Source organism: Cavia porcellus, unplaced genomic scaffold (genome assembly GCF_034190915.1).
Source record: "Cavia porcellus strain 051 isolate PalLab524CR breed Dunkin Hartley unplaced genomic scaffold, mCavPor4.1 scaffold_5, whole genome shotgun sequence".
Classification (NCBI taxonomy): domain Eukaryota; kingdom Metazoa; phylum Chordata; class Mammalia; order Rodentia; family Caviidae; genus Cavia; species Cavia porcellus.
Window position 1 is genome coordinate 40,095,646 of NW_026947488.1, and position 16,074 is coordinate 40,111,719.

Here is a 16,074-nt window from a genome sequence, read left to right on the forward strand (position 1 = left end):
GTTTTAAGAGAAAATACATAGGGGCTGGAGGTTTAGCTCAGCGGCATAAGCGCCTGCCTTGCAAGCAGGCAGTCATGAGTTTGATCCCCGGTACCAATAAAAAGGAAAAAGACAAAAAAAAAAAAAGAGAAAATACATGATGGCAAGAGATTGAGGACATTTTTATTTTAAAACTGACATTTTTATTTTAAAACTAACAGTTATAATATATACAGTGGCTTTCAAAATTCACATGTTTAATTGTCAAATTTAAGATTTCAAACAAATGTCTTGCTGTCTTCCAGAACTTTAGGGATTGTACACACATTCATCACTGCTATTAAATGTACTTCAAAGACATTTGAGAATCCTTGTCCTATAACTCATAAGACCAATTCATCAAGACTTACATAAATTAGGGCCAAGGATTTAGCTCAGTGGTGTAAGCACCTGCCTGGCAAGTGCAAAGAGTCATGAGTTCAATCCTTGGTACTAAAAAAAAAAAGACATAAATTAGAAAACATGTCCTTCAGACAGAAATGAACATAGAAAAGTGATCACTGTGGATAAGAACTATGGGATTATAAAGGGAGAGATTGCTTTAACAGGCTGGAAGGGCACTTATTGATCCTAGCCTCTATTTGCTTTTTCTGAGACCGCTCCTGTAAGTTTTTTAAATCTAATTTTGCAGTCTCCTATATTTACCCTAAAAGGTTGGTTCATTGCTCAGTGGAAGAGTTGGCTCTAGATAGAGCTTAGAAATATTGACTAATTGAAGTATGAGGAGGGTTTTGGCAGGAAATAAATGACACATTTAAATGGACTCTTTTGAGAAAAGTTTAAAAGAGGAGTCTTTTAAAAGATGTAGACAGGATGTAAGGAAACCACAAAGTTGCCCCATCCTAGTAATAAGAAGGGCGTCATCACCCTCAAGGTCCTGAAGGACAGCAGAGCAGTAGTGGCTACTGGAATGCTGAGAAAGGAAGCAAGAAGTATGTGAAGAGGACACCAGCAAAGCACTGTGACCTTAGATCAAAGAACAATGGCAGGTGCGGAGACCCTGACTGGGGAGCCAGGAAATGAATACCCCACTGTCACACTCTGTCTACCCTTCCTGCCACCTGCTGGTGCCTTTCAGCCAAGAAGCTGCAGGGGAAGAAAATCTAGTGATGCATCCCCACAGCACTTTGAGTCCCAGGAAATGGACCAGGATGGGAAGAATCTGGAAAAGCAACCAGGAGACACTCAACAAATTGGCTTCCCAGACAGGGCAGATCAAAAGTTGGGGACTAAGACAATGAAGAACTTTTTCAGACAAACAATAGAAATGCAATTACTAGAAGTAAAATTAAAGAATCTTGGGGGAAAATGGGAACATTAGAGGTCATCTAGTCTAATGAACTTTCATCAGATTTTCATTGGAGATGACACCAGCTCCCATTTTAATACCTGTCAGTGAGCTCACAGTCTCATACAAGGCAGCCTGTGATATTCTTCAAGACACTTCTTTCTCATAAGCTTACACTGAACCAAAATCACTCCCAACAGTGATCTTGGTATTAGTCATGTTAAATTGTGGTAGCTGGTGCTGGACATGACAGTGCTGCCATGGACTGCCCCGTGCAGTATATGGTGCCACTATTGCCTGCCTCAGTGAGCACTGTAGCTTGACCATAATGTCTTTAAGATCTTGCTACTTTGGGCACCAAATCATGAGAAGAATGAATTCAAGGCAAACTTCTCTCTGAAAGGCACTAAACCAGTGTGTAAGTCAGGGTTCATCATAGGTAATAAAAAGAACCAATAGTATTACTGGACCTCAACATTTGTACCACTTCCTACTACCCAAAAGACTTGGGAGACAGAATTTGATGGAAGGAAAGAGGTTTATTGAAACCTGGCTCTGAAGAAGACAAAGATGTCCCTGTCTTTGTGCTCAGGGGTGCAGAGAGCTCTCATGGGAAGAAAGCAGCATAGGATGAGATAGTGTGCTGGGGAGGGGTCTCCTCCAAAGTGCTGCTTTCCTCTTCAGAGCTACTGTTGGCTCCCCACTCTATCTCCAAAGAAAACTGGATCTACACCTTGTGGAGCCAGACCTGCATGTTCTTTTACACAGCTACCTTTATATTTGTGACAGATCCTAATGTCTGCATGTTCATTAATATGAGCTGAAGACAAGAGTGAGCTTTTACAGAGGCTTCCCTTTTGACATTAGAATGCCAAAGGTGATAGACCGTTAAAAAAGACTAAGAAGGAAGGGAGTCAGGAGATTAGGAAGAGAGGGAGTTCTGTTTAAAATGTTTTTTTTTTTCCCCCTAGGAAGCAGATCTGTTACAGTAGGAGATAGTTATGTATTAAAGGGTTTACTGGGGAGACAGTATTGGTTTACATGGTTGTGACTGGCCAGGAAGATCCCAGATCTGTAGGGCAAGCTGTCAGGAAGAGCAGACTGGAGGCCTCAGCATGACTTGAAACTACTGTCCACTACTGTCCACTACAACTATTGTCCACTGTACACTCCCTTCCCCAAGCTCAATTCCATTCTTGAGGCCTTGAAATGACTGAATCAGGCCAGCTCAGATTATAATATCTTTTCCATTATAGATTTTAATCACATGTACAAATTACCTTCAGAATAACAATTAGATTAGTGTTTTACTGATTGAAGAATGTAGCCAAGCCAGAGTGATACATAAAATTGATCATTGAGCCATGTATCTCCTGAACCTTACATGTTCACCTAAGATTTCTGTTTTTCTTTTCCAGGAGAAAGGAGGAGGGCTTCAATGCATGGGAGCTAACCCAAGGCCTTGTACATGCTAGGCAAATGTTCTACCACTAAGCTACATCACCAGGCCCCATCTAAGTGTTTTAATCTACATAGGTTGCAATTAGCTCAATGGTAGAGCACACACTTAGCATGCACAAGGCCATAGGTTTGATCTCCATTACTGCAAAAACAAAAAATTCAGTGCACTCATTTTAGACTTTTATTCCAAACTTTTTATTCTTCAACCAATTCACTGCTTACAATATTTGTTCAACTTCCTCTTAGAGAAGTTAGCAGAATGGGGTCAACTTTAGAGCCTAAGGCTCACAATAAACCACTAGAATTGTATTTACCTATGGATCAAACAAATGGAACATGAGGTCATGAAATTTTTATTTACTGTTGCAGTTTGCATGCTTTCATTTGGGAAACTACCTTAATAAACATCTGTGGACAGAAATAGATAAATGCTGCCTCCTGATCTCCCAGCTCCCAGCCCAGCCTTGTCTCAGCCCATGTCAAGTTTTTAAGTGTAGAAATAAATAAAACTAGGGAGAAGAATTTAGTCATTTTGTTTTTGAAAAAATGAAAGTAAAGAATAAGACAAGAAATAGGAAGTGAGTAAAAATGAGGAGACAGAAAGATGATGACTGAGTAAATGGAGAAGGCAATAAATTACAAAGTTGGAGATCCCACTAATATTTTAAAATCAGCAATGCCCAAAGTGACCATTAAGATTGTTTTTGCAGTGCTGTGTGCAGTGATGTATACCTGCAATCCTAGCACTCAGGAGGCCAAGGCACCAGTTCAAGGCCAATTTGGGCTACATAGTGAGTTCAAGGCCAGCCTGTACTACACAGGGAGACTTTATGCAGGTTACGTAACACAGGGAGACCTTATGCAGGTTACGTAACCTCTCTGTGGCCACATCACCTTATTTATCAAACGGAAATGATGGTAGTCCTTTCTTGTTATACTCAGTCAGACAACTCAGTATAAACACTGAATACTCGTTGGCACCTACGTGCTTTGTAAATGCCCTTGCTCCTACTATATACATATATCACATAGTGCACACTGCTACTGGTTCTTCATTTGCTTTACAAAAAAATTTTTGATGAGAGTTTTATACTGAAAATTAAATCTTTGTAAGTCAGAATTCCTTTTATTTCAAGTTTTGCTCAGGTAGGTATTTGAAGAGGGAATTTTTTTCTACTTATAACACACCGTTTCCTAGCAGTACCACAAGAGAGATTTATGTTTGACAATAATGATCTGGAGTCAGAGGAAATAAACTTCATTATTGCAAATATCTGTGCTCCTATTCAGGAGTATCTGACTTGATCGTATCTTTATCTGACTAAACCCTTTGCTGAGTCATTCGATGGAATGTTATTTTTAGTAATGGATCATTACCCTTCCTCCCTATCCAGTGTTATATCTTTCTGGCACTTGTAAGGGCAAATGTGAACTATTCTTTTGAGGCAATATTCTGAAAATCAGAAGCTGAAGGTGGTTTATATTAAATACGACTGAAATTACGGTGAAAAAGGAGACAATAATCTGTATAGGCAAGATTGCTGCAGGGGAAAAGAAATTTCCATTTTTATTTTTTTGTATTATTTTCTGAATGCACCTGAGTTTTAGTCAGACTCAAAGATATCCATCTCTTGGCTCATTTGTTAATTCCTTCAGTTTGCAATGATCCTTTGTATAGTGTATGGTATAACAAGATTCAAAATAGTGAATTCATTGTTCTTTTTGCTCTTATTGAATAGCTGATTTAGAGAGCATGTATTTATTTTTAATTTGAAAGTTACGGTTTCAGATTTTGTGGTGAAACATTAAAAGGGGATGAGCAACCTGTGTGTGGTGGCTCATGCCTATAATCTTAGGAAAGCTGAGACAGAAGGATCATAAGTCTGAGCCCACCCTGGTAATCTAATAAGACTCTGTCTCAAAATAAAAATGCCTGGAGGTACAGTTCCGTAGTAGAGCACCCCTGGACTCAATCTCCAGTACTGCAAAGGGAACAGGTAGGGTACGTGTGTGCAAAGAATGCAGGATAGGGAAAAAAAAACAAAAAACAAAACAAAAAAAAAAAAAAACAACTGCTGGGCTTTTAGGAGAAATTAACAGTTTTTGTAGTAGAAAATGCAACAGAGGAATGTTCCCTGCCATAGGCAAGGAGGCTGGACCCTTAGAGCCCCACATGGGTTAATGAATGGCTACAGGCCACCACTAGCAATCCTGGGGTTAAGTAGCCTGTTGAAGACCTCACCTTTTTCCCCTACACCTTCTCAATCCATCATCTTTGTTTCTACTTTCCCCAGTTACTTACCAGACAGGCAAGGCTATTTCCCCAGCATGATTTCAAACTCTAAAATAATTTTCTGTGGTCTGAGTCAACTTTCTACCACTTTGCTCCTTTTCTTTCTCCTATCTTCACAGTGACTTCTGTCCTCCCTCCATGCCTTCTGCATGCCTCAGTTTATTCCTCTCATCACTTCCACCCAGCCTGGACCATGTGACCAACCCCAGGGCTTAAGCACTCACCTCCATTCAGTCCGCCCTGTCTTCACCCTTTCCTGTCCTCAGTTAGTTTACATACACCATTTCTGTCTACCTAGTAGAATACCAGTTTCATCTTGGCTTGACAACCTAATTTCCTTCGAAGAGCTATCTAGAATGTCACTTCATCTAGTAGAGATCTTCATTTCACACAACCAGGAGAAGGAGACTGCAGGGGTTTTTATTATGGGAGGATTCCCATTTCCTTTTTACCTTTATCACTATCCAAATTCCCTTTTGAGACCTTGTAGGAATTATTGAGAACCTCTATTATCCTTATTTAACTCATCAGACTTACTGTGTGGAGTCTGTGGCTGAGAAGAGGAGGTCCTGAAAGGACTGAGTTCCAGTCCATTCCATAGATGCATCTGCCTCTCTGCCTCTGTAAATGCCTTGGACTCACCTCTGCCCTTTGATTCTATAACATTCGTCTCCCAATAAGTTTCTTTTGCTTAAATGAATCAGACAATGTTTCTCTTGTTTGCAAAGAGTCCTTTTGTGCTTGAATGTTGCTAAAACACAGCACTGCAATATTATATAAAGAAACCTGTCTTCCCCAAATAGGCTGAGGCAGTGTCCCCATCACCTTGCTAATCATAATACCCAGAACTGTGTCTAACCACTGTAGGTGTTCAACACATAACTGATGAATAAATACATGAAAAAAGGAAAGGTTGTCTTCTGTACTCTCTTCCTTGTTAATGTCTGAAAGAAGCAAGCGTATCCTTTTGTTTCAAAGATTTGCTTCTAGATGTTAATGTCTTAGTAGTTTGCTCCATGTGCCACACGGGAGCACATATTTGTATTCAAATAATTGGACTGGTAAGTGGTTAATGAACAGGAAAATACTTAATTCCACCATGGCAGTAGTATGAATGAAGAAATACACTTCATTAGGGAAATTCACAAGCAATGGTTCAGTAAGAGAAGTCGTAGGTTCCCATCATCTCACAGAAAGATGAACTGCATCCAGGGCTTGCTAGACACATTGAAAGTCTACCTGCTATCCTGCCTACTTAGAGCATAATCATGACAAACAAGCACTATCAGGGGCGGCCTACTTGGACATCCAGCTGTCTGACAAGGCCATGGGAAATTCAAGTCCTTTCTAGAAGCATTTAGAAGGCAGCTTTTGATCTAATAGAAGGCTGAGTTTGGTGTATCCGTTCCCATAGAAAGAAGAGGCAGATTTTTTTCCCCATAAATTCCAGAGCAAGCATCTCAATTGGTATCCTACAGATGTCACAGCAAAGTATCATACATTGAATGAGTTGACAGAAATCATTTATCTTCTTACAGCTCTGAAGCCCAAAAGTCGAAGATCAAGGTGTTGGACCTTCACAAAGCCCACATTCTCCCATGGCTTTCCTCAGCATCCTCCTCTTCTTACACAGATACCAGTAATATTAGATTAGAGGCCCATCCTAAAGGCCTCATTTTTAACTTAATCTCTGCTCATGTCAAAAATAATTTACTAGGTGTTAGGATTTAGGCTCTGAATGTCCCTCAGAACTCTCTTCTGCTCTGAGGCAAGGCTGTTAGGAAGTGATTGGATTCATTTCTGAATGAGTTCACCATGGAATGTGCTTATAGCAATGAGGCCTGGTGAAAGCTGGGTCGCTGGCCACGTGACCTGGAGAGGTTGGTTTCTCTTCCTCCCCACTTCCTCCTTTCACTCTGTGTCTTGGCTGCCAAGAAGTGAGCAGCTTCTCCTTCACCATGTTGTTTTTGCCTTGGATCCAGCCAACTAGGGACTATAACCATAAGACAAAATAGACCACTCCTCTTTTAAATTGTGAGTGTCAGGTATTGTGACTCAGTGATGAGGAAAGTGACTGAGGCAAGGATAAAAATAAAGACAAGAATTTATTCAGGCAAAATTCCACTGTCAAGGAGGGTGGGCCCCCTATAAGCCATCTTGCATGGCAATCAGCTGTTTAAAGACCTTATCTCCAAATAAGATTATATTCTAAGATTAGGATTAGAACTTTAACGTAATGAGTTTTGGGGGAACGCAGTTTAGGCCATAATAGCATGCAAGCAAGACAGTAATGATGAGGAGGTCAGAAAACATTAAAAACTATCTACAAATGAAATCACTGACAAACGTGAAATATAAACTCATCTCATTGGAGCATTTCTGTGCTTGCTGCTGTCTTGAGTAGATACCTGGTACAATCATCCCTCAGTTTCATTCCTAAGACTCCTTCCCCTATACTTTCCTCAAGTAAGGCCCCAGCTCCTCTCAAGCAGAACAAGGACTCAGTGGCTGATCCTTCAGAGAACTCTAGACTCACAAAGGGCCTTTCTGTCAAATCCAGAATGATTTCAATAGATTTCCTGACTACTTCCCCAAATTTGGAAATTGTTCAACTGTACCAAAGTAAGTAAAGAATCATCAAGATAACTTCATCTGGCAATTGAGTTTCCTTATAGTAAAAAAAAAAAAAAAAAAAAAAATTGTAATCTAACTTATTTGGGAAGCCAAAAAAAGAAAAAAGAAAAAAAAATGTATAAAAGTAAAACCATGGTTAGGAATTTGCAATGGTAAATCATTTTTCATATGTATATTCATGGAGAGTCAAATTTTCAAAATTTATTTTCACACTTCTGAAAGCATGATAATCGGAGCAAGTGCTATTCCACACACAGATTAGTAGTTTTTTTTCCATTATTTTTCCCCTTTTAATCATGAGTATATATAACATATAACTAAAGCAGAGATTAGATGCTAAAATGTCTGGTGTTTCTAAATTGGTCATATAATTTGAAACATTGAAAATAATTTTAAATTGGCTTTTACATTAAAATGTTTTAATTTACAAAAGCAAGCAGACACTCTGATAGCCTGTCAGGAAAACAATAAGAACTGCTTGAAGTTCTATATGGTCTTGTTAATGAGGCATCAAACCCCGAATGCCTTTCCTTTGAAATAACTTCAGGCGCTGTTCTCCTAATCAGAGATTTCACTGAGTGTTGTAATGAACTTCAAGAGGCACTGTGATATCTTGAAAGGTAGTGTGTGTGTGTGTGTGTGTGTGTGTGTGTGTGTGTGTGTGAGTGTGTTTGCTGAGAAGACTATCTGCAAGTCTGACTTTTCTTCCAACTAGCTTTCCCCATTGATAAACCGATAACAATGTCTTACTATTTGCAAAATGTTATATAAATGCTTCAGAAATACCCTTATTGTAGCAAGAAAAATTTCATTTTATTATATTTCCCCTTTTAAAAACTAAAAAGTGGACTCTGAGCCCTCTACCCCACAAAGCCAGTTATTATTGGCAGGCTATGTATCTTCACTAAAATGTGAGGAAGTCTGGCAAGAAGTCCTAAGCAGAGGAAAATTTTAAAGAATGCCTCCTCCACTGCTAGGTGCTCACCTTTCATCTTGGAGAGGCCTCTTACCCATGTCCTCAGGTTCTTTTGGAACTTTATGACACTGAGATTTATGGGCCGTGCTCAGACAAGGAGCATTGATAGCCAGGACTGAGCACCTTGTGTCTAATATCTTGCTTCTAGAGTACAACAGATAAATTAGTCACTTTCCCATCTCTGGGAGGAAATTTCTTACACCTGCCACTAAAAGGAGAACTTTATTTTGGCTCATAGTTTCAGTGCATCTGAATTGTAGGCTGGAAGCAAGGCAAAAATGGCAGGAAAGGTCTTCAAATCACGGCAGTTAAGAAGCAGACAAAGAAGCAGAGTACACTCTTCCAGGTCACAGTCCCAGTGACCAGCCCCATCCAACCAGGCCCATCCTCCTAACAATATATTCCACTCTGAACTCCTCACTGGATTAATCCATTATGAGTATAGTACCTGCATAACCCAATCACTTCCAAAAGCCTAACCTCTGAACATGAGTTTTTGGGGGACATTTGGGATCTAAGGTATAGCCTTGCCTTCTGTTTGCAGGATGCCGGAGGCTGAGAACATCTCTCCTTCCCACTTAGAATTATCTCTCTGCCTTGCACTCCACAGACATCTCATACAGTAGAATTTACTTTTTTAAGGCACCTTCTGCCTTCTGCACTGCAAATGCCCCAGAGCTAGAGAGTAATACCAAAGGATCCTTTTGAAATGCAGATCTTAAAACAAAACAGAACAAAACAAAATGAGAATCACAAAACTCTAATAATGCCAGTAGAATATCTACACGCTTTAAAAATATAAAACAGAAATAATTTTTAAATTTGTCTTTATTTTTTCACACATAGTAAAAGAACAAGTAAAGGAAAATTTCACAGATGAAGGAGATGAACTGCTTAAAATGGGCATCAAGATTCTCCAGGAATCTAAAAGCCAAAAACAAAAAGCAGAGTAAGTCTTGATCTAGTTACCTTTGTCAAATTTTATTTCCAGGTTAAGAAAAAATTTTAAAACTAGGTATGGTGGTACATGCCTATAATCCCAGCACTTGAGAGGCTGAGACAGGAGCATCACATGGGGAAAGCTAGTTGGAAGAAAAGTTATCAATGGAAAAAGCTAGTTGGAAGAACAGTCAGACTTACAGATAGTCTTCTAAATTTGAAGCCGGTCTGAACTACATAACAAGACCTTGTTTCAAAAAAAAAAAAAAAAAAAAAACAAATCTAATTTATCATTAAAAACTTATTGGGATGGCAAATAAGCGTATTCTCTTATAAGCTTTTGTTTTTTAAAGGATCAAAGGGTAATTTAAATTATTGTCCTAAACAAGAGAATCGCATGTGAGATTAGGGATCCTTTACATTAAGTGAAATGCAAAATTAAGGCACCGTTCTGAGTGTTCAAGCAAAAGTATTCATTTGGCTTTAATTTAGTGAATATTTCAAACAAAGTAAAATGTGTTATTTGAATTAGAGCTGTTGCTGTTTTAGCATGTTTTATTTTGTCTAACTGAGCATTGGTCCAATACCTTATGGTTTTCAAAACACTTTCATGTGTGTGATTCCATTTTATCCCCAGATCAATCTTAAGAGGAAAGAAGTACTTCATTTTCTTCCTTTAAAATATTGGGAACAAAAACTGAGATTTTAAAGTGATTTGACTACAGAATACATTTGGGAGATGCCCAAGCTGTGACTACATGGTCTTACTCCACGCCCATTCTTTCTCTTTCCATTTGTCTACCTTGTCTAGAGAGAGACAGAAATACTCCTTCTCCACTTCCCCCAGTGGAGGGGCACAACTTGTGGTTACCCTTTAAGGCTCTAGCTAAGACCTTGGGATCAAATTCTAACTCTCATTCACTGGCTGTATGGTCCTGGGAAAGTTTCTAAGCATATTTGTGCCCTCAATAATGTTGTACAACCAAGCTCTTAGAACAATGTGTGCACCTAATTATCAGGCAATGTGTTTGTTGTTTGTATCTCTAATGGAGACAAAGATACCAAGTGTGTTTTTTGTTTGTTTGTTTGTTTGTTTGTTTGGGTTTTTTTTCCAGTACTGGGGATCAAACTCATGACCTCATGCTTGCCAGACAGGCGCTTATGCCACTGAGCTAAATCCCCAACCCAGCAAGTATGTTTTTGAACTGTAGTACCTAGAAGAGACAGGCCCCAAGTTCCAATAAGACAACGTCTCTTCTTATCATACAAAACAGGGACAACAGCCCCAAGCAAGCATCCCAAAACTGTGGTGGCCAGTCCTAAACAGAACAGCAGAATCTGTAAATCCTCTCCTAAAACCTTCAGCAGAAGCATAAAGGAAGAGGAGTGCACAACTGTGATCCTGGTTAAAACATCAACTTCTGTTATTCACTACTTTGTGTCAATTATTTGTCCAAGGGCCAATTAAGAAGAAAACATTGAGGCAGATTTTCTCCAGGGAAAGTTGAATCCACAGCTATTTGCCAGAACAAAAGAAATAAGTCCAGCAAAACCCAGGCATCTCACTAAACAGTCTTGGTCATGATGAGATGGAGTAAAATCAAACACCAAAATATCTTTTGAGAAAGTCCTCTCATAATGCATTCACTGAACTCATGAGTAAAAATAGAGAATCTTCAGCTTAGTGGAGCTTGATGAGAACTATGAAGTTCTGAGAAGATAGCCCCTGGGGTTTCAGACAAGCTCTGCCTCTAGGAGAAAAGCTTAAGGAAAGGAGAAGCCAGCTAGTGCATCCCATGCAGTCCAGTGAAACTCTGGCTAGCTTCAGCCTAACCCACAAAATAACTCTTAGAAGTTCCCAAGTAACTGTCTGCTTAACAAGGAAGTTTTCCTATTTGCCTTAAAGAACAAGGAGGAAACTGGAAAAAAACAAACAAAACAATCCTAATGTAAATCATCTGTCAGTGTGGGGACCACTTTGCGAGGCTATTCTTAGCCAGACCTTCCTGATCCAGTCCGTGCCCAAGAGTGACAGCTGCTGTCTTTACTCAGCATAGATATGTCCATGGGTAGGAGTAGCTAAAGCTTCTGAATCCTGTGAGTTTGTAGTCATGGAGAAATGAAACCAAATCTGCTCATATCAAGACATTCCAAGAGTTTGTGGGGAAGTTGGGCAAAGCCCTTCGTGCTGTTAGGATACCTTGTTCTTGCCTTAAGCTGGTCACACCTGTATAGTCACATCTAAGATTCGGGAGGGTGGAGAGAAAAGTAAATGCATGTCCTTCTGATTGAAGGGGAATCATTTCATTCTCGCTTGTCCCTCTATCCTACCTCCTTGCTTTGCTAGTTTCTAAGATGAGATGGCTTGGGAAGGAATACTAGTCCTTTTGGTTCACCCACATCCACATTCTGGACCAATTAGTTAATTCATTTATTTTACTTATATATTCACTTATTTTACTTATATATATGGATATATATTCTTATATGGATATATAGATGATATATTCATATATATGATACCTATATTCATATATATGGATATATAGAGATGATATATTCATATATATGGGCATTCATATGTGAATATCTATATTCACATATATTCTTATATATGAATGGGAGCATTGTTGAATAAACCAGTGCTGTTAAAAATATTTTGCAATCATTTAGCACCAACCTATTTGAGGTAGTCAGGAAACCTTGATGACAGCCATGGTTGGTTCTTCGTTCAAGTCATTCACTACAAGCACAGAAGGTTTGGAGATCAACTACTGCTCCACTCCAAGTTACTGATGTTCTGGAAAGACATTTAGCTTGACCTCTCCCAGCCTTGATATACCCACCTTCTACCCACATTAGTATCCAGTGCCAGCTCCTTTAGAGATGATCTAGAGAGCAAGATAAATTGTATGTGATCTGGCCCTGTTGCCCAGTTTCTCCCACTTTTTTGCCTCTCGAGGATTTCATCCAAGATTTTAACCTTGCCTAACCAGACACAACTTTCTTCAGCCCTGGATTCTGCTTATAGGATCCCTTTCCTCACCTTGGACTCCCCTTACAGGAAAGCCATGTGCACATCCTGCCTGTGGAACCAAACACACTTACAAGGGTTTTTTGGTAGCCTATTGCTGCCCTCCAGGAGCAGACTAGATATACTGTCTGCAACGTGGAGAGCCCCCACAGCCCATCTCAAGCTTCTGTAGCTTGGTCCTTGGTACCCTTCTCATCCCAGTGGATTAGACAGTTGTAGCAGCCACTATCTATGTGATAGAAGAGTTTAAGGGACTCTGTGTCTAATGCCAGGCTCTCTTCCTAATGCCTAACCTGAGTGCCAGACGTTGCCTTTTGGCCTCCCAAATCAGTTTGCATTGACCATGGTTCATTTCTTTTTGACCTCCTACATTTCTGTTTTCTATCTCTTTTTGTTCCATTGGAGTCTGTATTGACATCCAGGACTCTAATGCCTACGTCTTTATCTGAAACCTTTCTTGCCTGGTCTACACCACTCCAACCTTTGCTCAAAAGCAGCTTCTTTTAGCATCAGTATGGATAAGCTCTATATTAAATTGAATCTCCTGATCATTCTGCATTGGAAGCAATGGCAAATGCATGTGTATTTTTCTGTATTTGAGTACCTGAATCAAGGTCATAGATAGAGGTTGATTCTTTCTTGTCACTGTCAAAAAAGCAAGTTCTAAAAGTAAAAATAAATCCCCAAAGTACTTTTTGTCTCTGGCACATATTTTGACCTTGTGAAATTCTCCATCACTACTTTGTTACCTTGAGCAGATCTAGGTGAATTTTGATTTGGACTAAAAAAGTACAGTGTAAGGTACCCTACAACATCTATATTTATAAGCACCAAATTTTCACACCATTTACCACCTAATTTCAGAACAATTAGTATACACTATAAAACTGTAGAATCAATATATTGGCTCCAATGGTAACAGCTCGATTTACTGAGCATTTGATCTGTACCAAGGGCTCTGTCAAGTACCTCACAGGGATTATCTCATTTAATCATCACAGAAATCCATCAAGTAGGTGCTACTATTATTTCCATTTTATAGCTGAAAGAGCACAGAGAGGTTAAATAACTTGACTGACTATGTGGTGGAGCCAGGGTTTGAATCCAGGGGACCAGAATCTAGAGCCCTAGCCATTAAAGGTTTGTTCAGTTTTTCATTTTCTAAACAGTATGTATGATCTGTTTTAGAAAATTATTTTGGAGTATGAGTATATCATCATTCTCATGATAAAAACTTCCTAGATGTGGCATTGCAATTTTGATTATTATATTTTTCAGAATTCATTTTTATTAAATAAGTATTTGTAAATGATGAGGATGGACATGAGAGAGTTCCCTATTTTAAGACTGTCGAAATCTTTTACTTTACTTGGGATACAGCCTTACAGCATAGTACATCGTATATTTTCCCTTTTTAGTGATTTCATTATCTGTTAGGTTTTTGAAATTATAACCTTAGGCTGATGTAGAGATGAAAGAAATACACTAGCTCAGAGATGTCTTGGGCTTCAGTTAAACTTCAATGACACCTGGGTTGGACTTCTAAGGGGGAGGAGTCATATGAAGAAAGGAGCAGGAAAATTTACTTTTGAAAATCAACCTTCTGACTTTATATTCTTGAAACAGAGCCTACATGATTTTTGCCAAAGCAGCTGGCATGGGAAACTTGAAAGCTATGGAGAAGATGGCTGATGCTTTGCTATTTGGAAATTTTGGCCTGCAAAACATAACAGCAGCTATCCAATTATATGAGTTCTTGGCTAAGGAAGGATCACATAAAGCCCAAAACGTGAGTTGCAAAAGAAAATACAACCTTAAATAGCTATAACCTGAAATAACTACAGAAAAATAAGTATAAAAAAGAACTGAGCAATAGTATTCACACTCTACTGCATGGACCCAGACCCAGGCAGGTTACCATAATGCATGGAAATTGTAGTGTCAGGGTAGGAACCCAGCACGAGCCCTGGTGAATTGTTCTAGCTCTGTGGGTGACTTTCAGGAGCAGAACAGAACTGCTGTCTAATCCACCTGCCTATCTTTCATATCCATATATGTGTGTTGAGATCATTTGAGACCTTTTAGTCCCTAACAGTTAAATTTGTATAGAATGTATTCACCTATAAAAAGATATGTGAAATTAATCTATTATCTTTGGGGGTTAGGTTTGTCTGATTTTTATATTTCAAGTATCACATACCTAAATATATTCCTCTTTCTATTTCAATAAATGTGTTTCATTTTATTCCATGAATAACAACCATTTCATAGAAAATCTGGAAAACAGAGAAAAAAAGCCCTTCACAAGCCAATCATTCTGACTCAGCTAGTCTGAGGTCTGCTTTGTATTTTCACTTGGCTTCCTTCTCTGTATGTCTCTCTTTATATCATCCTAATTACAACTCAAGTGCATATATCATTTTGTTTCTGGCTACTTCTACTGAATGTTGTAACAAAAGCATGTTTTACTGTTATTATAGTCTTTTTATGAAAAAAATTATTACGAAAGAAATTCATGCCCATTAACCAAAAAAAAAAAAAAAAAAAAAAAAACCTGAGAATTTTGAAAATGTAAAAAAGGAAGCTAACTCAAAGCTTTCTACATAGAGATCTTTTTTTGTTACTTTTCAATACAGTATAAAGACTAGACTTTGGAATCAGAAAAGACTAACTTGGAATCCACTGTGACATTTTCTTGTTGCACAAGCTACTTAACAAAACATTTTCCCTTCCTTTGTATGAGAATTTGGCCTTTGGCTCACTCTCTAGCTCTCTTTCCAGGTAATCTGATGAGAATAAAATGCTATGTTTTTAGCTAGTATTGCTTGTGGTAGAAATGGCTGTTGATTGGCAACTTGCCTTCGTGATGAACTGTAAAACCCCAGGGAGACAGTACTTCCTGCAGGGGCTCTATGTACTTGAGTATGAAGTTGTTGCATGGGGAAATGAGGCTTTTACATAAGGGAGGCATTCGCATCCCCTCGTATGCATCCAAGTCACCTTCTGAGAGCTCTAAGACAGTGGCTCCTGGAGGACTGTGTGACCTGCTCTAAGGACTCCCACTGAAAGAAAGGCTGATGCTGCCCTGTAGGACCATGGCTCCTGTGCCTGAGCCACCTGATAGAATAGAGACAAATGCACTCTCTGTGAATCAGTATTTTGAGTTGAACCACAAAATATTGGTTCAGTCAACCTTGATGGGTGGGAAGGCTCTCTAACCATCATCTGTAAAAGTGAAGATAATGGTAAAATACTGGGCACTGTGCCTGGTTCACTGGTATATCTCTAATATTTACCACAGTATCTGGTACAAGAAATACACATTAGACAAAGTATTAATTAATGATGAATGCCATAATGAAGTTATTGCGAGAACTAAAACAATGTATGAGGCACTCAGTTTCATTACC

At 38.9% G+C, this 16,074-nt stretch overlaps 1 protein-coding gene across 1 annotated transcript in view; it reads left to right on the forward strand.

Moving 5' to 3' along the window:
• The first annotated feature begins 14,296 nt into the window (after window positions 1-14,296).
• The window catches only part of LOC100728453 (SEL1L2 adaptor subunit of SYVN1 ubiquitin ligase), a 46,199-nt gene continuing 44,421 nt past the window's right edge, over window positions 14,297-16,074 (forward strand). Inside the window, exon 1 of the mRNA XM_003476386.3 lies at window positions 14,297-14,453. Within this exon, the coding sequence (XP_003476434.3) occupies window positions 14,298-14,453 (156 nt within the window). The 5' untranslated portion in view covers window position 14,297. The remainder of the gene's footprint in view (window positions 14,454-16,074) is intronic.